At 39.5% G+C, this 23,403-nt stretch overlaps 1 protein-coding gene across 2 annotated transcripts in view; it reads left to right on the forward strand.

Annotated features, from left to right (window-relative positions):
- The window catches only part of OSBPL3 (oxysterol binding protein like 3), a 121,123-nt gene that overhangs the window by 89,547 nt on the left and 8,173 nt on the right, over positions 1 to 23,403 (forward strand). The window contains exons 12-22 of one of the 2 annotated variants that reach the window (XM_089533056.1): positions 1,198 to 1,305; positions 5,575 to 5,709; positions 6,238 to 6,340; positions 8,651 to 8,901; positions 10,505 to 10,642; positions 14,855 to 14,918; positions 16,544 to 16,622; positions 17,978 to 18,122; positions 18,984 to 19,128; positions 22,006 to 22,132; positions 23,218 to 23,340. In XM_089533056.1, coding sequence (XP_089389182.1) covers positions 1,198 to 1,305; positions 5,575 to 5,709; positions 6,238 to 6,340; positions 8,651 to 8,901; positions 10,505 to 10,642; positions 14,855 to 14,918; positions 16,544 to 16,622; positions 17,978 to 18,122; positions 18,984 to 19,128; positions 22,006 to 22,132; positions 23,218 to 23,340 — 1,418 coding nt within the window. The remainder of the gene's footprint in view (positions 1 to 1,197; positions 1,306 to 5,574; positions 5,710 to 6,237; positions 6,341 to 8,650; positions 8,902 to 10,504; positions 10,643 to 14,854; positions 14,919 to 16,543; positions 16,623 to 17,977; positions 18,123 to 18,983; positions 19,129 to 22,005; positions 22,133 to 23,217; positions 23,341 to 23,403) is intronic. The other variant, XM_089533055.1, reaches the window with a different exon arrangement.

Genomic DNA, 23,403 nt, shown 5'->3' on the forward strand with positions numbered 1-23,403 from the left:
TCAGACAGGGTAGGCAAAACCCCCGAAAGCAACCATTAAGTTCACACTGCACTGAGGGCAGGAGGGAGGGCCATGCTACGATGATCCAAAAAGGCACATGGGAGGGGGGGCAGCCAGGCTTTCAATAGCCTACAATCCTACCACTGTGAAATGCTGCATCCTGCCCTGTGCCACATGCAAAGCCTTCTGGTCTATGACCATGGAGCCCATCTAAAGAGTACCCTCTCCCCACTGCATCTTTCACCACAGTAATCCAGTTATGTAATATCCAGGCCTACCGAAGGGCGTTATTTATACCCATTTCCATGTGTTCTTAGCATCTCCTGAGTCCCAGCATTGGCGTGTATGTTTCATGAAAGCTAAGCAAGCAATGGGACCATATGGAGGGGAGGTTAACCGTTTCCTTCCTCAGATTGATTCTGAAAAATATCTCATCCTCCTTCAGTGCTGCAAAAAGTAAGAGGGAAAACTTCCCAGTGGACAGGGTGACCAGATAACCTAACCGCAAAGAAGGATAAGGCACCATGAAATGTAGGAAATTACAAAATAAAAGCTCAAAATACTGATATAAATGGAAATTCATGCTTCTTAGTCATGCTCAAAATGGAGGACAGTTGGAAATTCTTCCTGGACAGAAGGCTGAAATGTAGGATGTGTTGTGGAGAAGGAGGAATTTACAGTATCTGAATGTCAGGATTATGGTTGGAGAGGGAAAGGCTAAACTTCCCTTTCGTAAAGACTGCAGTCCCAATCCAGATAATACTTGGTTTTTAACTACCCCCCCCCCCCAAGCCTGATGTTACCATAACCATAATATTTAATCTCATATGCCTTTAGGCCCTTAGATAGTGTTTAGTAACTACTTTAAATGTTGTAGCACGGAGCTTGGTACCATATAGCAAATAAAATAATTTTGACTTCCACTTAGGTTCAGCTTTAGCCTCCTGTGCTTCTTTAGATGATACTCAGAATAATTAATAATAATAATAATAATAATAATAATAATAATAATACTGCAACACCATTCTTTAAGCAGCTACCATGCTGTTTGAATAATTTAGCATGCAGAAAGATCAATAAAGAATCCACGTTTTCTCCCCAGGTTTTCATGAAGCTCTGTTATCTCTGTGTTTTGTACCATTAGCCAAGATACCTTGACAGCCCAAATGTGCTTGTTCTTTGTCTTAAATATTTCAGGCCATAGCACAAAACACAGATCTTAAAGACCGGTTACGCAGAATTCATGCCGAATCTATGCTTCTTGATTCAGCAGCTAATGCAAAATCGAGCCCTGATTTGGCAAAGGTGGGTATAGATTTCCTGTCTTTCTACAGTGCTGCTTGCTTCATCCTCTCCCTTCCCTGGCCCCACTGATGCCCATTGTCTATCTTCACCCCATCCTGCTCTTTCTTTCCTCATGCTTATATGAATTACCTGTTTCTGTTCACAACAATACTTCCCACAGACTGGTTTTATTTCTGAACATGTGTTGACTGCTTTTTGCTGACAGGCTTTCATTTCCCCTGTAGTTTCTTTGGCAGTAGCACTCTTTTCCTGTTGCTTGGTGTCATTGAGTTGCTTGTGCCATCAACACTTCACATATTCTCTACAGGCCCCTTTTGTTACCACTTCTGCACACACACAAACCAAATAATTTAATGACAGACAAAAGTGTGCTCTGTTTTGTAAAGCAGGATATTTTATGTGTAAAAATTGTGAAAAATGTGTGAAAAATGCATTTCACAAAAGTGACCAAGATAAGCATTAAAATATGACAGTCCACACTCGCATACCCATCCCAGGTTGTTACTTTCTGAGGAATAAGTTGTGAAGGCAAAACATATCTCAGGTTTCACTGACAGTTGCCTGGTTTTCCTTTTTGCTTCTATATGTTTGTTATGAGTAGCTGAGATATGCTGCTTGCAAAATAAAGATGAATGAAGATACATGTATGGATGGCAGCAGATGGTGAAAGACTTAAAGTAGGAAGATTATGTAGTGTCACTTAACTATCGACTTTCTATGTATTGAATAGTATAATTATTCAGAACACATTAAGAACATATATCTTAGTTTTTGAGAAGCTTGTTGGGGGCAATTAGCTTACAGATTGTAAACTGCTTAGTGAGTGCTTAAGTGTACTGATAAGTGGTATAGAAATGCATTTGCCATTGCTATAAATATATGGGATAGTTTAACCCATTGATTGAGTCTGTCTAAAAATGGGTACTGTCAATTAATCCCAGTGATTAATTTTGGGAGCATACTGTGTTATGATCTGCCAGACAGAAAAGGTTGGAAGTTCATGTGTCTGCACTTAAACTAAATCAGGGACAGTCGTGCAATAACATAACTTCTCTGGATATAGACAATGCTTCTAGAGTTTGTTGTTGTGTTTCCAACTTATGGTGACTCTAAGGTGAACCTGTCATAGGGTTTTCTTGGCAGGATATATTCAGAGAAGGTTTGCTATTGCCTTCCCTTGAGGCTGAGAACATGTGACTTGCCCATGATCATTCAATGGGCTTCATTGCTGGGAATCAAACCTTTGTCTCCAGAGTCATAGTCCAACATTATGCCACACTGGCTCTCATTTCTAGAATACAGGCTTTACAGCAGTATTGAAATAATGCTCCCCTCCTATGGTATAACATTTTTGTGAGTGTTCATCTTTCCGTGTTTTGTTTATTTTAGTTTGTTTATTATTTGGAAATGGCTATCCAGCTTCCATGCAGTAGTATCTGGAAATACATATAGACATATGAAACAGACCCATTTGCAGACATCATCATCAAACTGTAGGGCATGTCCTGGAGGACATCTGGTCGCCCTGTCACAGAAGCAGTTGGCCAGCCAGTTTTGTCCAGTGCACACTGTTCACAATCAGTTCACAGTTATGAAAGCTGAGGTGCACTTGGGATGCTATTTCACATGCAAATGCTTATTTTATTTTATAATTTAGAAAGAAAAGACTTTTAAACAAGTTGTTTTGGCTCAGTTTTATCATAATCTATGTCTGGCTACAAAAGACATTTAAGGAGAAAATTCATAGCAGCCAAGCTTGGATGTTTTAGTCTGTAGCTAAACATTATGATGACATATATTAGAATCTTGTTGTAAATTTATTCTCTAGGATAATTCCAGGCATTTTAAAATCATTTTCAGGATGTGTGGATCATACAAAATGCAAAGGAAAAAATTCCCAATCCGTTCAGATAATCTCCAATATTTCTTAGTGCATTATCATTTAATTCACTTCTGACTATAAATTCTTGAAGAGGCACAACTACATAAGAGTCTCGGTGATCCAATTTTGCCAAATAAGTTGGGAGGGGGGTTGCTCAGTATACCAGCATGGTCTTGATGGGTCTCAGGACCCCTAAACTCCATTCCGGGGTCCATGTTTTGTTAGTGTGCCTTGATGCTAATCTCTGTGTGTATGATAAAAGTATCCCAGTAACTGATTTGAAAACTTTTGAGAATGCATCAGCTTGACAATCATTTTACTGAACTAGTGAAAGCTTATGGGGCTAAGTGTTCATAATGACACATTATGAAGGTGTTGTTGGCTAAGGGCCTGAGCTATCAGAACCAAATGGAAAAACTATCAAGTGGAAAATATATTTTTACATGTAGAATATAAGTCTCTGGGTACTGAGGGGGGTTGTCGGTTTAAATTGGCTAGTTATGCTGCATACTTCCTGATCAAAAAGCTGATTAAATGCATTGGACCAAATTTACTTTCCAGCAAATACCTGCAGCATTAAAGAATCTGGAAAGACAATATCAAAATAGTCGCCAGGTTTTTTATCCCTAACAGGTTTGTGCAAACTGAAACGTCACCTTGATCCATGACTATGCAGGGAACCCACTTCCTTTCCTCTTCAGCTCTCCTTTTCCATTGCAGTTACATTAAAATGAGTGCTTATTCCTTTGCTCATTCCTATGATTGCCTTTTTTGGATATGATTTTGCTGGACAGATTGATTGAATGATCACAGGCTGCTTTTGTTGTCATTGGGGAAATTGCTATGACTGGCAGCTTTTTATGCAATTCAAAGGGGTGGCAGTGTTCCTCTGTTTCAATATAAAACAGAAGGATAGTGTAATCATGTGGCTGCTTTAAGATTAACTGACTTATTTCAGCATATTATTTTTGCATGTGAAGAAATGGACTGTAGTCCACAAATGTTTTTGCTGGTTAATGTTATAACTGCCACAAGGCTACATTTTTCTAACCTTTTATGAACATGTGGTGAGGAGCAGTAAACACCAAACTCGGCGCAAGGGGGGGCAACTAGGCAAAGCTGTTATATCATCTTCTTTGTAAAATACAATACACCACCTAATTGATGAAGAGATGGTAATGTTTAAGCTTGTTGAATCCACAAAAGATAGATCAGGGGCACTGCATTCTAGTTACTATCTTTTGGGCAATGTGTACACTTTTTCTTCATGTGATGCTTAGTTCTGTGCTTTGCTGCTCTAAAATAAAATAAACATAACTTTACTGCATAAGTCTTATGTTCCTGGAACATTATTAAGTCTCTGTGTATCAGGCCAGTTTTGACTTCTGCTATGCCCATGGAGTCTACCTCTTTCACTCCCATTGCCCTCACAGTTTTCTCACTGTTTGTACAGAAAGTGAAAGGCTCACCCAAAATATTCTGCCTGAAGTGAAAGAAAAGATAGTGTGGCCTTGGCGGGTCATATACTGATGCCAGCTGAACTGGCAGTTGAATCTTACTTCAAGAGGTGATGGAACATGTCTGTTACCATACTTGAGGGAGAAAGATAAGTTTAGGTTGTCCAGAAAGTGTGTGTAGTATATGGAGAGTTCACGAGGAACAGCTGGGAAGGCTGTCCTTGTTGTTCTCCAATATTTGCTACCTGATGTTCACCCGAAACATAGGACCAACCTTGTGATAATGAGTGATCCATGTCTTCATAGAAAGATGGGCCTTGCTGGGGTATTAGTATACCCTCGCAAGTAGCAGATACTATGTTAAACCAAGCAAACAACATCTCACTGTTTTGGGGGATGTCCTTTCCCCCTCCCCATCCCCCTTAAGCTATCAGAAGTAACATCCCAGAAAAGTCTAGTAAGACTGTTTATATGTCACTATCAGGACAGATGTGCTAATGCATGTGCTTTGAATTGGTGCACCCCTCCAGATGTTGTTGAGCTGCAACTCCCAGCAGCCCTAGCTGGCCTAAACAATGGTGAGGAATGTCTGCAATTCCAGTCTGATAACATCTGGGTGGGCCACAACCTTCCCATCCTTGACTTAACAGTAGAACCATAGAGTTGGACAAGACCACAAAGGCCATCCATTCCAACCCTCTGCTTTTCAGGAATACACAATCAAAGCATGCCGAACAGATGGCATTCCAGCCTCTGTTTAAAAACCTTCAAAGAAGGGGATGCCATTGTTCTTGAAGACAGTGCATTCCACTGTCAAATGGCTCTTACTGTCAGGAAATTCCTCCGAATGTTTAGGTATTTACTGTACTAGTTAAGAGTATAGCTCATGCTGAAAAATATACTTAAAATCCTTTTCCATCTCCATTGCAGGAGAATTCAGAAGATGAAAACCGGGGTCTGGTTCACCAGCTCTCCAACGAAAGTCGCCTGTCTATAACAGATTCTGTCACTGAGTTTTTTGATGCACAGGAAGTCCTGCTGTCTGCCAGCTCTTCAGAAAATGAGGTCTGGGTGCTCATGTCAGAAGCATTGGTTTCATGTTGTTTTGTTCCAAACTTGTCTGACCTTTACTGTCTTTATATACTAATTGCAGTCCAAGCACAGCAAGTGACATGTTGCTCACATTTGAGCATACCATACACAGTTGTTTGGTGCTGTTTGTTTTTAAAAGTATTTTTAAGACAGAAGGGTGGGAAATGAATACAGGAAATTGTGCTCAGTCAGATATAACCAGATACAAACTTGAGGTACCATATGCTTGAATTTGATTTTCCCTGTGTCAGTCTGAAAAATGTTGCAAGGATTTTTTTCAATTGCATATTTAGGGGTTCCCCCCCCCCCCCCCATTGCTCTTGGCAAACAGTTCATAACAGATGCAACAATGTCATTCTGTTGCTGCAGTCTCCAGACTGTGGCCTATTTTTATCTGCTTTGTGAGTTTCCCAAATGTTTCAGTGTGATGAACGTATAAGGGTTTCCACATACACACTCACTCTTTCAATCAGAATGAAAGCATATTTTCTTTCTCCTCAGGTATCTGATGATGAGTCATATGCCAGCGATGTAAGTGATAACATCTCTGAAGACAACCTAAGTAATGACATAGAGAGTGAAAGGCAAACCCTTGGCAGGAATGGTAAAAAAATGATTTATCTTCTTCACAGAATTTTCTTTCTTTCTTTTTTCTTGGTAACTGGTAATGCCAGAATTAAGATTCAGACAGATTAAGGGCTGCATTTCCTTTTAATGAGCTGTTTTGCAGTGGTGAAAAGATCTGTGGTCACCTGTTCTCATGTGGGAGATGACTAGCACAGAATGAAATGAAGTTGCATTTTTCTGTCCCTTCCACTCCCTTTTTTCAGAGTTCACTTGCCCTCCATACGTGGGCTATGGCACTCAAGTGAGAACTTTCATTACGTGCCTTCAAGTTAACTCTGATTTATGGCAACCATATTATGGCAGTGCTAGGATTCAAACCGTAGTTTCCCAGAGTCCTAGTCCTTCTGTATATTCCTATCACTGCAAATATGCAGCCATTCTTGGCTCTTTTTTTACACAAAGTCCAAATGTATTCTCTCCAGGCAATCCTTCTGTTCAATGATTATTTCTGCTCTTTTTTGTTGTGGTTTGGTTTTTGTTCTGCTGTACTTTGTACATGAAGGAGGCAAAGCAAATTGAATTGTCCAGAGCTATCAAAGCTATAAACAATCCCTGCAATAAAAATACAGTATTGCTTTAAAATGGATAAAGCATTCTGTAATTGGTACTTCTGGGGGTTTTTGTCCACTGTCTGGAGCAGGCAATTAGTGCAGTATCTTTGATAGTCTGTAGCCCTATGCTACACATCTCCAGTGCAAGAACTCTGATTTCTGATTAAAAACACAAATATTTTTCTAGCTCAAATAAAATTACATTCTTGTACTGAGTGAGGAGGGATTCATGGCTGTGAGATCAAGTTTTAAAAATGAAGCGATGAGGGGACACTATGCCTAAGTGAGGAATCTTTTAGTCCTCCTATGCACTGGATTAGAGTCCTTGATTTAAGAGTACCTTCTCACTTCCCACCTTCCCATGCAGCTTGGCGCAAAAGGTCTCATTTGTGTAAATAAGAGTGTTTATTTCCTAAGCCTACTTTCTGCAGAGAGAAATTTGGGGGTAAAGGAGCCGAGGAGGAAATATTAGTCCTTACCTCTCTGTGTGCTGCCATGCTGAAAAATTACACTCATACCTGTACCATAATCTAGGCTCAGAAAACTGTTTTCCTAAACTAGTTGTGCTTAGGAAAGTAGTAGTGGAGGGAAATTGTAAGTCTGCCATTCTCAATGTGTCTTCCATGTAAATGGGACTTTTTAATAGGCCTAATTGCTCCACATGGAGGGAGGAAGAAGGGGTAGATAAGACAAAACAAAATGAGAAATAAGGGTGGAATAGAGAGTAGATGGGTGAATATGTGTGAAATCGGTGTAGATGTAGCTTAGTTCCTGCCCATCATTCCGATGTGTTTTCTGGAAGATAAGTCAGAAAGGAATGCAAGTCCTCTAGCTATTAAAAATTGGCTTATTTCTGAACCAGAGAGCCAAGCCTGAAGGCCAGGAAGTCCAAGTTGTTGGACTGGGAGCATTCCCAGGTATACTAGAGAGCTCAACTTGCAGCTCACACTGAAGCAAAGCTAGATAGGCACCATCTTCTCTGCCGCCAGAAGCATTTCAGTTTCCAAGAACTTGTAAAGTTTATGTGAATTCTAAAAAAGGGTGGGGAAACCATCCTTGTCTGGTTGGCTGGCAGGCAGGCAGAGAAACCAAAAGCACAGTTTTCACTCCTGTCTGCATCCTGGCTAGATGCCAGGTTCTAATGCTCCCCTCACCAATCAGTTTGGTAGATTCATCGCCTCTCTCCCTCTATTCCTATTAAGGGTTTTGCATTTTTGTTTTGTGGCACATTTTAATCTGTGTTACATTTTTAATTTTGTCAGAATGTTGTGCTTTTTAGCATTTGGCCTTGATTCACTGGGGGGAGGAGAGACTGGGCCCAGACACCCATCAGACCCTGTGTTGCAGGGAGCGTATGAGAATGTGGATATGTGAGCAACCAGGGTCATGCCCAGTTCAGAGGCATATAACCCCATCCTACCCCCAGGTGGCAGGGAAACAGTTCAGTGGCTTCCAGTCATGTGGAATCCCATGCCCATCATTTCAGATAGGCTGGGTGATTAGCTTTCATCAGTTGGCAGGTAGTTCAACCACTGCCTAGATCTGGACCCATGTTGGGGCAAAGCTTCTTCAGCTGTAGTCGATTAAACGCGTGGCCTGTTTTATCCCAACAGATGCTGATTGTGTCTTTATTATGGAGGAGAGTCTTAATTACTGCTGAAACTGCAAATAGTCTTTTGTCTGGCCCATTACATCTCTTCTATAGTTCAAATGTAATCCTAACCTCTGTCTCCTAGACTGTGTTCCTGATGGCAGTGTTGAAAGTCATTCCAAGCGGAGAACATGTTTGCCAGCTTCATGCCCCAACACAAGCAACATCAGCCTCTGGAATATTTTGCGGAACAATATAGGGAAAGATCTCTCCAAGGTGGCTATGCCAGTTGAGTTGAATGAACCTCTGAACACTCTGCAGCGACTCTGTGAAGAACTGGAGTATAGTGAATTGCTGGACAAGGCAGCACATACACCAGATATGTTTGAAAGGATGGTAAGAAGCAATTGTATTCTGGAGCAACTCCTTTTCTTTTTCTGAAAACATTCAGGCACATGACTGATCATGTGTCTTATGGAGGGAAGCCTCAGTACAAATCCCATATTATTAGACTCCTACTTTGTTAACCTTGTGACCCTGCTTCATTTTGGAGGTACATGTGTGTATGTGCCCTATTCAGCTTATTTTCCTTTCCTTGCTATACTGAAAAGGAGAGCAGTTGAGAAGCAAAAAAGGAAAAGACTGATATTTGAACCTTCTCGCTAGTTCATGGATAGCTTACCCACAACTTTTCAAAAGGCAGTGGTATACTCGTGAAGGTTGCAACAGTAAGTCTGTGCCACTCAGGAGAACTCTACCATCTGACATTGCTCTAAAAATAAGATGGAATGGTATAAAGTTGTGCAAGAAATTTTTGCAAAGGCAATGTATGTGTCTCATTTTCTAAGAAGTGGTAATAATTGATAGACCTGCTCTATTGCAGAGGTGGGAATCATCTGGCCCTCCAAATGTTCTTGGATTGCAATCCCACAGCGGCACTAGCCAACACAGCTGACAGTAAAGAATGCTGCGATAAGTGTACTGGAATTGCAGTGCAGAGGGGAAGAAGTTAACCCCACACCCATCTCATATGAGAGAATCATTACTGTTATATAAATCTACTAAAATGAATATAGGAAATGCATCCAGATATTTCTGTTCTCATCTAATTTGATGTACTAACATTGTTTGTTCTGGTCTGCCTAAAATTAATCTGTGTGCTGTATGCAATAATTTGTAAACTGGTCCTAATTCTCCTGCAGCCTTTGTTATGTTTCTTCAAATTCGCCTCCCATAAGCTATTTGTCCTGGTGTTCAGATAACCACAGACAGCACAATGTACATTTATAGTGCTTCCTTCATTTTAAGCACAAGGCAAAACATTCAAGGTGCATTCCAGAAATATTATTATTATTTATTTATTACATTTATATTCTTCCTTGCTCCTCATGAGCTCAGAGTGAAGTTGTGTGGCTGTCCTCCTCCCCACATTACTCTCATGACACTACTGAAGGGTAAGTCAGGCTGAGGGAGAGTGTCTGGCCTCACAGACACACATACACACACACACACCTAATAACTTTTATGGCTCAGAATCCAGATCATCCAAGTCCCAGTCCAGCACTTTCACCATGACCATACACTGGCAGCTCATTCTAACCTTGGCAAAGATGTGCCATTCTTTGCTGTTTCTGCTAATTAGTCTGGGGAAAGTGTGTGTGTGTAAAAAGTGAAGATGAATCAGTTTAAGATTTCTTTGAAGATGAATTTTGCTCCAGATGCTTCACTTTTCCAAAAATCCATTCTACCCTATTTCCAGTTTTTCTCCCAGATTAACAAAAGGCTTTAGAGTGATTCTGTAAACACTGAGTCATGTTTCTGTGCTCAAGATAGTGCTCCAGCTTGCAGACACAAATCTGAAACTTTGCAATGCAAATAAAAATGGTATTTGACGTCAGTATATGCACCAAACTCCATTGTTTTTAAAAATGTAACAAGATATGACACTGATGTACCCATTTATGAATTACCAACATATATCTGTACATTCTTTTTTTAGGTATATGTGGCTGCTTTTGCTGTCTCTGGCTATGCATCCAGTTTCTACAGAGCTGGAAGTAAGCCATTTAATCCTGTGCTTGGGGAAACGTATGAATGTGTCCATGAAGATAAGGGTTTCCAGTTTTTTTCTGAACAGGTAGTACAACTCACCCATTTTGTTTTTTTAAGTGCTCATTTTATTTTATCTTTTCATGGAAGTCTCTCTCATGCTGCCTCTGGGCACTTCTTCAACCAATGTTGAGGTGTTCGTTTCCAGTTTCATGAGCATTGAAGGTCCACACCTATTCAGGCTTGTGAAGACTGGAATGCAGTGTAGTGACCAAATAGTGATCAGGCTTTATGTTGGCACTGATAACCCCATTAGGGATACAGAATATGTTGGAGGTCTATGGTAATTTAAAGAATATTCTTGCTTGTAATTAGAACAGTTTGCATATAACTTTGATGATTGTTATTATTACTAGCAGAAAAGTGAAGTTAGCCCAAAATACAGCTGCTGCTGCTGCTGCTGCTAGGTTACTAACTGGAACCAGCTGTTAGGAACACATCAGAGGTGCTTACATAGTAACACTAATTTCTAATCCATCACTAAGCACAGTTGAAAGAGTTTTTGCTTCTCTCTAGAACTCTTTCACAGCGTGCATTCCTACACAGACTGAAGATCATCTGCTCCCATATTGGCCTGCTCACAAATCGATATCTCCTTTCAGAGGTCTTCCAACAAATGTTCCACCATCTGAAGCAAGGCTAATGGTGCTTAGGGACTTCTGGAGTGAGGCCCTCACTTACCTAATTCTGCCTTCTGAGACACTCTTCCCATATATTGTTTAGTACCAATGCATATAGCTTTGGTTTATCAGCTAGCTTGTATTTTCTTTATTGACAGTTGATGTTTTATTGTTGCTTTCCAATTTCATTCCTGTTATTGCCTTTGTGAATTGCCCCTGGAAATATTATTTTAAATAGAATTATAGGACTCCATGCCATGCAGGAAGACACAGTCAAAGCACTCCCAAGAGCTGGCCATCCAATCTCTGTTTAAAGACCTCCAAAGATGGAGATTCCACTAAACTCCAAGACAGTGTATTCCATTGTGGTATATACATTTATAAAATAAAATAAAATCCCTACCATGACAACAGAAAGGCACTTCTATGAACAGGAGGGCACTATTGGGTTTAATCCATTCTGTTTTACATCTTTCAGCTCCACAGTAGTAATGCAGCCCAATTGCCAACCATAGATCAAAGTCCAAAGAAGCATGGTTTTGTTTGTTTTTAAAAATGAGGCAGGAAGAACTACAGACATCTGAAAAGAAACTGGGTGTGCAGCCTTTCTCTCAAATGAATGTATTTTGTTATTGGTATTATGTTTAAAATGCTATGTTTAAATTGATCTTAAATTGAGACCATTTTCCTTTCATATCATTCTATAACTAAGTGTTCAAGTTTCAGATTTAAAAACTTATAAATTTTACTGCTTTGTTAAAGACCACCCCAGAGTTTCCTGTATTCCAGACTCTCAGTTCTATTTGGCACAAACACCTAATGGGCTAAACAGACTGCCCCTTTGGAGTGGCCTGCTGCCACCCTTTTCAGTGCTGGATTGGAGCCATGGCAGCTGCATGCCGTGGCCCCAATCCGGCCTTTCCCTGACATTAAAAGGAATGGCAAAATGCCGCTCCTTTTTGCACTGGGGAAAAGGCACCTTTGCTGCTGCCACAGCACTTTATGCCGCTCCTTTTGGTGCTGCGTCATCTGGACACAGTGCCATGATGCCACCCACTGTGCGGTCAGGTGCATGGCATGATAGCAGCATTGGGACGTGTGTCATGCAGATGCCATACCCCCATTCTGCCCCGAGGCCAGCGTATAATGCCAGTCCATACAGCCTCTTCTTCTGTAGTTTCAGTCAGGCTTAAGCAACCCAGGAACCTTCCAAAAGCCATTCTGAGTGTGTTTGTGTTAAAGGAATCTCCATACAATATTAGTGAAATAGAGTTTAGCAAATGGGTTTGTGAGTTTTGGCAGTATACCTTGAAGGCTGCAAGAGTCAGCTTGTCATAACTCACCCCATGGATGATTCAAACAAAGAGGAGAAGGAGGTAGCAGCTTTCCAGGAATCTGTTGCTCTTGATAATGAAGGGGTCTCTTGAGTACCAGGAGGCAGAGGGTGAGGCAGTAGGGTTCCCTCCTCACCAGTGGGAGATGGCAGATATTTGAGACATGCCCCTATCCTTGTTGAGCAATGAAGAGATAAATGCCAATCTCACTGGCTGTTAAATGGGAGATGCTGATTAAATAGGCACCTGGGGTTGTTGAGAGAGCTTCCTATAAATCTCCCAGCAGTTCCCACTGTCTTTGTTGTTCACAACTTTCTTATCTGGGTGATTGACTGTACTCTGACATTCATATTTCCTTGACCTTGGACTGGACAGCTCCATTTACTGGTATCAGGATTGCTGACTTATTATAACGACTCCTGGACCTGCTGACCACCCTTTTGTGGTCAGGTTGGATAATATGTGACTGACCTGGACTGAATGGACTGCTTGACTGTTCTTGCATTATAACCCTTTGCTTCCTAAGAAGTTTGTGACTGGAGCATAGGATGGAGCTTATAAATTTCCTTAATTACTTATTGAAAGTGAAACATGACATTCATTGAAATGTGCAAAATGAGTAATATGCCCAGTTACTTGTATGAAGTGAACATCTTACAAGTTCTGGGGAGCAGGGTCAGACTTCTGGCTCTGCCCCCAGTGTTGGACATGCTGCAGGGCCAGGCATTGTACCCAAGGATAGAAGTGCTAGGAACACAGCCCACTCCCTAGAAGTGCATGGTAATGTGTCTTTCCATGTGTATTGCATAACCAGGGTTCTTTGGAATACCTATTTTAAGATAATTAAAGATTATCAGATACATAATGGTATAAATAACATTGAACTGGTAACATGATAGACTTGCTGAGTAATGGGTAACATAGCACCAGTCAACAATAGCTGCCAGTGGTGTCACCTAGTTCTCAAAACATCTTAAATTGTTCTAAGCAGTCTTAGACTCATTCCTCTTTCTGTGTCCATGCAGATACTCTTTGGATGTCAGAGTTGCCAGCTTAGGGATTCATTTGCCAAGAAAATTGGAGAGAATGTCTAAGAGAGCACTCCTTGAAGGATAAGGCTTGGAAGCATATACAGAGGCACTTATTGGTATTTTTAGTGGTGGTACAGGAGTAGAGGTACTGTGGAGAACACAGTGCATCTAACTTGGGTTTCAGACAAACTGTATCAAAGTTAATGGTCATCCAAAAGGGAATTGTCTAGACAGAAGCCTGAAAAATCTCAATGCTGAAAGCAATGAAGACAGAAATAAGATCTGAAATAGCACATACTTGGTCTTAGCAGGAAATATATCACTTGGTTTTCTGAGTCTGTAGCTTATTCCTTGCTAAATGACATTCTTTGCCAAATGAAGCTTTACTTTTTCTGGGATCTCCTCCCTGTTTATGTATATCGATGCAGTCTGGTATCTGAAATTTTCTTTCTCCACATTTTGTAACCTAACTGATTCAAAGCAGACACAGAGCAGATAATGTGGAAATGTTTTAGTCAATAATGTAAGTTAAAGAGTCAAGAAGAGCTCCTTGTGTTGTACTCCAGTAGCCTCTCTTCCCCATTTCAGATTCAACTTTTGATGGAGTTAATGGAGTGTTGGGTATTCAGCATTTGGACTGCAGTGGGAGAATCAAGCGTCTTCTGTTATATGACTTTTCTATAGATGTGATCTTCGGTCTTCTTAAAGTTCTTTCCCAACTACCCAGTTGTTGTTTTTTTTTAAAAAATCAAAACCTCCTTGCCCTTTGTTTAACTTCTATGTTGTATTCAAATTATGAATTCATATCAACAAACAGGTTTACAAATTTGAATGAATTTCACAACTCCCTGTATGTTTTTAGGAGCCATCTTTAGCCAGCCTTCTAGTTGTACTTTTAGTCATCGCTGTTTTTAATTTTACAAGCTCCCTCTTGTGGTCAACACCATGTTTATATGTGCCTTCAAGTCACCTGCTGACTTATAGCGACCCCATTAATTCCATAGGGTTTTCTTAGGCAAGGAATGCTCAGGTGGTTTTGCCAGTTCCTTTGCTGTAAAGCATACAGCACCTGGCATTTATTGGCAGTCTCCCATCCAAGTACTAAGCAGGGCTGACTCTGCTCAACTTCCAAGATCAGGAGCCTTTAGAGTAATAGTACTGAGAGGAAAATGAAACCATTTCAAAAATTTATGAGAGAAATATGAGTAATTTTAAAAATGTGTAACTAATTGTAACCTTTTCCTCTTCTTGTTAGGTCAGTCATCATCCACCTATATCTGCATGTCATGCTGAATCTAATAACTTCATGTTTTGGCAAGGTAACTCTTTAATTTATAATTTATTGCCACCATTTAAGAAAAATGAACTAAATCTGCAAGCTCAAAAGGAGGCAATGTTATTGTGCACACCATGACAAAGTTATACATTTCATAGATTACATGGAAAGGCAACTCACCTTAGAATACATCAATTGTTGATGGAATTTTGTTTGCTATCCATAATTATGGAACCATGACAGATCTACTCTGAGTTGGTAAGATACTTTTAGAAATGTATAGTCTCTTATAAATATAGACTAGAAACAGACCAGAAATGATATGTGAAGGGAATACAATTTAACAAGATTAGCATCTATAACTGTGTGTTTATGTTCTTCTTTACAAAAGAAGAGCATGGTATACAGGCTCGGTTTCTCCTGCTTTTTAGGCAAACCAATAGAGGAACAAACCTATTTCCCCCCTCCCCTCAAAATACTGTATTTAAATTGAAAGGAGGGATGCAGTTCAACTACTACATGGATATAAGGTTCATTGAATTGAATTTTTATTGGAACAACATTTAGGAGATTATAGGAAACTGAATGGAAAGACAGTTACCTTTTGCATAAGCATTCTGGAAAGCCATTGTTCTTCGTCTATGGACCCCCATACCACCTGATGTTAGGCAGATAACAGATCTCTCCTAGTGCTTGGTGCTATCCTTTATGCCTCAGTGCCACATGTTGATTATGGTTTTAGACAGAGCCATCCAGTATGCTTTTATTGTTTTGCAAACTTTTGCTAGCATTTCTTTTGACATTATTATTTTCATTTATTACAGTTTGGCTGTATTTGTTTTACAATTGTACAGCACACTGGGGAGAGTCATACTATGTCTACATCATATCACTTATACATTGACAAAATTAAAATAATTCAGCAAATATGCATTGACTCACTGACTCACTGACTGATGAGTGGAGTGTAAAAAAAATCTTAACATTATAAGACTTAGTTACAGGATCCCCATGCTGATGAACACTGGAACTGTTTGTCACAAATGCAGATTACAATTTGTTATGTCTTGTTTCAGACTAGTCTAATAAGTTCTGTAGTTGGAAGTGCTGTTCCCACTGCTTGCAATAAATAGTTCAAAATTTGCATTCCTTAATGCAGACTTGTGAGATGTTCTCAGAGACTAGAGAAAATATTTGTTTGTGTGCATTATAGTTATTTGAATTGACATGATTTAGTAATCATGATATGCGTGCTTTCAGCCTCTTGGGTGGCAATACCTATACATGTCTGTGCAAAGGCAGACTCTCATGCAAGTGGGTACAGGATTTGCAGCCTCAGTCATATAGTCACCACAAGGCTGAGTTCTATCATGGTTCCAAAACCATGTTCTGATATACATAGGTTTAGCAACATTGTATTTTTACTAGTTGTAGTGTTACACTCATGAAATATAGAACTCAGAACTTCTGACTCAAATCTACAAATAAGCATATAATTCCATTGTGTTTGATATTTTTGTCAACATACTATAACTATTGATGAAAGTACTGAGGCTTCCAAAATCACAAATACTTTAACAATTCAACTCAGAATAGCAAGATGCTATGTTTGCTGTTAAGAATCTACTTAGTTTTTTGTTGATATTATGTTTGTCTGTCTAATTTCAGATATCAGATGGAAAAACAAATTCTGGGGGAAATCCATGGAAATTGTGCCAGTTGGTACAACACATGTAATATTGCCAGCGTAAGTTCTGATTTAGTTCACATGAAGAAAATGGACCAGGTTTGACTACCAACACTATATTCTACAGTTCAGATGTTCTCAAAATGCCTTTTGCTCATAAAAAAGCCCCATATTTTGTTTGCTTTTCCATGTCATAACAAATCATAAACAGTTACAGTTAAATGCTTAACATATATACAAAATAGCTGGAGGGCCACTTTGAAAATGCAGTGGGGCTAATAGTCAGTTGGTCTGTCACTACATACAAGTCTAGCTTCACTCCATCACCTACTCATGTTAACATACTTAGTTCTCAGGCAGATGGGACTAGTAGTTGGATTTGAGCTAACAACCTAAAAGTGATCAACAGCTGTAGATGGTAATCTTTCCTAGACCAACACTTGATAAAAAGTACACAGGACAGCTAATTTGTTCACTAAGTCATTGCCTTGGGTTCTTCTTGAATGGACCTGTCAAATCCACGACAAGCCCAAGCATCGATATAATCACTATGTAGTGTTCTTCTGCCTTAGCAAGCAAGAAATGGCTAGTGAAATGCCCATATCTGTCGGTTAGGGCTGCCTCAGACCAGTCATATATCTAAGGGGGAAGGGAACATGTGGCACCCCATATGTTGAACTGCAAATGCTATCAGCCCCATCAAGGTTACTTAATAGTAAGAGCTGAAAGGAGTTGCAGTCTCATAATTCTCTCTCCATGAAATTGCCCCTTTGGATATTCCTTGATTAAACAACTTTTACATCATATCTTAGTTTAGGGATCAGTTTCAGAGTGGTTAATCTGAACTGCTTTTATGATGGCTAAAAATTACCTGCTGGTTTTTTTCCACTGAAATTTTCACTGAATCTGAATGTTCAGTTGAGATATGACACAGGTTGTTATTTTAATCATTCATTCTATTTTGATTTTCAGAGGTTAAGAGTTTTTATTTAGCTATTTAAAAAAAGAACTGACAAAACCTGCAGAGTACATCTCTGCGTCCTTGGGCAAAAGTGTACTTCTGAGATTCTTTTGTCTGGAGGTGACTAGGATTGAACCCTGAAGATTTGTACATGTAAAATATGTGTGCTTTATTACTAATCTGATCTTCTTTGAGAAGTGTTTATGAAATGCCAATATTTCTGAATTTTCAGAATTAATTAAAGTATAGTCATTCAGCTCTTTTTTGTTGTTCACAAATGCCAGTCTCTTTTCTGAGAGAAGCTGTTCACCTCTTTGTGCTCTCTACTTGTTTTGAAGAGAGTAAAAGGGGGATGTTCTTAATATCTCAGCTGAACATTTTGGAGGCCATTCTTTTACTTCATGAAGTAAGGTTTTATTCCATTATGCATACAAAGTTCTCTACATTATTCCAGTTTTAGGGACCACTATGAATGGAATAAAGTGACATCTTGTATTCATAATATCTTAAGTGGACAGCGCTGGATAGAACACTATGGAGAGATCATGATCAAGAATCTGAATGACAGCAGCTGCCACTGCAAACTTACTTTTGTCAAGGTAATATTCAAATTCAAATTATCTTGGATGCTCTAGAGTAAGGGCTGGTTAGCTTTTTTGTTGTTGTTCTTGTTGAGGGCTGCAGTCAACTCACTGACAATCTATCAGGGGCCACAATGTGTTAACAGGGAAGGAATAGACCAGAACCAAAGTGTGTTAGAGCCAACTCCCTCTTCCTCCCTCCCTCCCTTCTCTCTGTTGCACTCCTTTTGTTTTCTCTTTCCATTTGTTTAGCCAAAGAAGAGACAATGTGAAGTCAAAGACTTTCACTGCCGGCATTCATAGTTTTTGTGGGTTTTTCAGGCTATATGGCTGTGTTCTGGAAGAGTTTATTCCTGACATTTTACCTGCATCTGTGGCTGACATCTTCAGAGGATGCTGATATAGAGGTGAGTGGGGTACATACACTGTGTGACCCTCGCTTCCCTCCAACAAGGGTCACACAGTGTGTGTGTGTGTGTATACATATACATATACACACACACACCCCACATACATCCATGCCACTATACAGGTGAAACATCAGGAATAAACTTTTCCAGAACACAGTTACATAGCCCAAAAACCCACAAAAAACTAAAGAAGACACAGATCTGACAGATTGTCAGAGGCTTTTGTAATTGGGCTGAGGGTCAAAATCCACATGTTGCCTACCTTTATTCTAAGGTATTTCATGAAAACCTGGCATGATTACTTAGAGATTATCTGGGTCAATCAGTATTCTAGGTAGAATCCTCAGGTTGTAAGATTGGATAGTGATTTTTAAATGCATCAAAAGAAGCAGTGTTCCCACCCACCCACCCCACCTCAATATTTTAAGATTAATTTTGATTTTATTGTTTGGTTTTTCCCCCCCTCTAGGCAAAATACTGGAATCACAATGTTCATGAGATCGAAGGCAATGTTTTAGACAAAAATGGGAAAATAGTACATCGCCTTTTTGGAAAATGGCATGAGAATATATACTGTGGAACGCCATCTGTGGCAAACTGCATCTGGAGAGCAAGTTAGTGATCAATCAGTCATTTTATTTTTGTATACCTATCATGCTCTCATATGCTCTAACAGTGCTCTTTTATTAACCCCCCCCAAAAAAAAAATCTGGGTATATTTAATATTTGCATATTCCTGTGTAGTGGTTTATGGTACAAACTGTTGTGGATGAGGGTTGGTACCAGACTATCTGATAATGATTTCCCATAAATGACTGTATCAGTGGGTCAAGATGAAGTCTAGCTATTTCAAATATTTATTTCATGGGACGAATATTTGCCATAAAGCAGGATATGGTATGAGGTATTTATTTATTTCATTTATAGCCTACTTTTTCCCCAACATGCGACTTAATGTGGAGGTAGGTTCACAAACCATGGTTTAATTAAACATGAGTCAGTTGTGATCCACTCGTACATGCAGGTTCCCAATGCATTCGCCAGAACAACTTCTAATCCCTTTACCTTTAATGTCCCACTCCCAAATGGAAAATTTTAACCCCTATTTTAAAAATAAAATACCTAGAATTGCCAGTTCAGCATCATTCCAGGCCCTGAGTTTCCAGGCCAAAACCTGAGGCCTCAGGATAGCTTTAAGTAATGTCATTAAACGTTATGCATTAAGTATCAACTACAGTTGCTTACAGCTTGTCATTCAAACACACACACACACACATACACACAGAGGTCCAATCCAAACTGCAGCAATAATGCTTTGATACTTCTTTAATTGCCCTGTCTCAATGCTAGGGAACTCTAGGAACTGTAGTTTTGTGAGACATTTAGCCTTCTCTGTCAGACAGCTCTGATGCCATAATAGACTACAGTTCCTAGGATCCCCTAGCATTGAGCCAGGTCAGTTAAAGTGGTGTCAAACTGGATTATTTCTGCAGTGTAGATTGGACCAGAGAGAGGGAGAGAGAGAGGAAATGTATTTTTTTCTGTTTGGAAGGTAAGACAGGAATCTTAGTGACTGAGTGACTGTCCCCAGATCAAAGTGTAATGAGGAGATTACTTAGGGAGACAGGATAAGAAACCTTTAGACTAACCAAGTCGCTTTTAGCCAGAAGGAGGGGGCAAAGCAGGTGAAGATAGTAAGCCCTTGTGCCACAATGACTAGGAAGAAAGTAAAAGACTAACTTGGGGCCTCTACAGACAGGCCAAAATAAAGCTGCTTCGGGTCACCTTGGAGGTATGCTGTTTAAATGTGTCAAAGCTGTGGTCCAGTCCTTAGGACTGGAGTGTGGCTTTGACATAGCTTCTGGCTTCTTAGAATGCATGCATCTTTTAAACAGCATACCTCCAAAGTGACCTGAAGCAGCTTTATTTTGGTCTGTCTGTACAGGCCCTAAGTAAATAGACCCTCTAGAGCAGGGGTTCCCAACCTTTTTGACTCACAGAGCCTTATTTCTATGGCAGAGCCCCTAAGAGGCCTACCCTATGTATTACAAATTAATGGTGTTTAGGAGTATATATATATATAAGAATACAGTTACCCCTCCTTTTTCGCAAGGGATTCATTCCAGACCCCCTCGTGAAAATGGAGTTTTGCCTCTATTCAAGACCCATTGGCTAGAGTATAGGTGCAGGTGCACAGGGGTGCGCTGTGGGCACACACGCCATTCATTGTCCCTTTGTTCTTCCCTCGTGCATAGCGAGGGATGTGGGTCCAATGACTGCAAGAACGGAGGGAGGACTATATATTCTTATTCTTTGATTTCATTCCATTTTTATTTCTTTTATTTTCCTGGGAGCACCTGGGAAGTGTATGCTGAGCCCTAAGGGCTCTTCGGAGTACAGGTTGAGAACCTCTACCCTAGAGAGTATTTTCAGGTTACAGCAACACATAAATTAAACCTTAAAAATTGTAGTAAGTCTACTTTCTGAGCTGTAGATTTGTATGTAGCCTTTTCCTCTTGCCTGGAGATGAGCCCACCAAAACTGAAGAATTAGCATGGTAGTCTCTCACCTGAATATGATCCATGAAAATTGGACGCTTAGGACTGGGCTTTGAGATTCAGCACCCCTTATTAGAACTGACTATCCAGCTCATCAAGGTCTGGAGAATAGTAAAAATGGGCCTCAGAAGTTGCTTACCCACCTGTGGTTTAAATTAATGGTTCCTATGTCATATGTCTTTAGCAACCAAGTTATTGTTAAGACAGTATTCTTGTCTCTTCTGTCTCGGCCTTCAAGATGACAAACAGGTCATCGCTTTGGCATCATTTTGGAAATTAAACTTTTTTGATCTGAGAACTGAATTAAAGTGAAAGCAACATATGTATGTTAGCATATGTATATGTGTATGTGCCTTCCAGTCACCTGTCAATATGGCAATCCCATAAATTTCATAGGATAACTAGCTACATGTTGTTTGCACAGATACATTGAAACTGTCATTTTAGTGCCTTTGTATATCTGATGTGTATATCCGAACAGTTCTGCTGATTTTACTTAATCATTTAAGAAACTGAATAACCCTGCAGTGCTAGTCATCAAAACCCTCAATGAAATGTACGCAATACAAAACATAAACTGAGTTTAAAACTTAATAAATAATGCTAGAATAACCCAAAAGGAAAACAAGAGTGTAGGATAAAATCATCCAAGTGATTAAAAGAAACATAAAATAAATTGTTCTTAGTTTAAATGTTTGTGACAATGGGACAATCTTAGCCTGATGTATAAATTATAACAACAGTGGTGCTGGACATACTTCAATACAAAAAGAGAGATAGAGAGAGACCTTTTGGGTTGTTTTGGTATATTCTTTTTTAAAATAACTATGCAGGATGTAACTGCATTCTTATAGAAATGAACAAAGCTATGGAATTGTTGGAGTAGAACTGTAATACATCAATTTAATTATTTACTTTTTTTTTTATTTGCAGATCCAATGCCCAAGGATTACGAACAGTGGTATGGCTTCACACAGTTTGCTTTAGAGTTAAATGAATTAGATCCACTTATTAGACCACTGTTGCCACCAACCGATACTCGGTTTAGACCAGACCAAAGGTAATTTTTTAAAAAATACATACAGTACCTGAATTCATGAAGGTCAAAGTTCATTATTTTCCATCCTTTGGGGGCAGATGACAAACATATATATATATATATATATTGTGCTCTTCATCAAATAAGAATATAAAAATTTCATTGATTTCTTATTTGGGAACCTGAAAGAGAAATCATTATCTTTGTTGTTATTGTTGTTAATTGTCATCACGTCTGCTTTGACTTATGGCAACCATATGAATGAGAGATGACAGGCCATCCTGACTTCAACAGCCCTAATCAGGTCCCACAGACTCTGAGCTGTGGCTTCCTTGATCGAGTCTATCCACTTGAATTGTGGTCTTCCTCTTTTCCTATGGCCTCTCACTTTAACAAGCATCTTTATTTTTTCTACTCAGTCATGCTGCCTCATGATATGACCAAAGTATGATTGCCTCAGTTTTGCCATTTTGGGCTCTTGGGAGTGGTCAGGCGTAGACCCATTTATTTGTCTTTTTCACAGTCCATCTGTAGAACTCTCCTCTAGCAGCACATTTCAAATGAGTTATCAGCTTTCTTCACTGTCCAGCTTTCACAATCATACATAGAAACTGAAAAATGTCTTGACCTGCCTTTGAAAAAGAAGCTGCTTTTTTAAAAAAAACACACAAAAAAGAAACCCTTCTCCAGTTTGCATTCACTTCTAAAATCCTTCTGCCAACTGAGTTTTCTTAACAATTGCCATTCCAACTCACACTGCTGTCTGTGGCAGGGTCAATCAATGGGCCTGTTTACACTATGGAATTGTGATGCTGTTATTTCACTTTAACTGTTATGGTTCTGTTCTGTGGAAACTTGGGACCAGTAGTTTAGGAAGAGGCATTTAGAAGCCTCAGCCATAAGAGTCCAGTGCCTTACCAAATTACAAACCCCAGGATTGCATAGGAAGAACCATGACAGTTAAAGTGGAATAACAGTGCTTTAACTTTAACTCTGTTGTAGCAGCTAATAATAAATAGCTTCAGCAAGGCTTGTGAGCACTAAACAGGAATAACTAAGAGCTAAATATGCCCATAACACTTTGTTCTTCTATCATTGATTGGCAGGCTCCTAGAAGAAGGTAATATTGAAGGAGCAGAAATACAAAAACAGAGGATTGAACAGTTACAGCGAGAGCGTCGGAAAGTTCTAGAAGAAAACAATATGGAACATCAACCTAGATTTTTTAGGTAATTTATAAAATGCATATTGTTATGCTGAAATGTCTGTCTGAAAATATCCCCCCTCTCCCA

The sequence above is a fragment of the Sceloporus occidentalis genome, unplaced genomic scaffold (genome assembly GCF_023333645.1).
Source record: "Sceloporus occidentalis isolate IW3139 unplaced genomic scaffold, rSceOcc1.0.p SCAF_7, whole genome shotgun sequence".
Taxonomy (NCBI): Eukaryota; Metazoa; Chordata; class Lepidosauria; order Squamata; family Phrynosomatidae; genus Sceloporus; species Sceloporus occidentalis.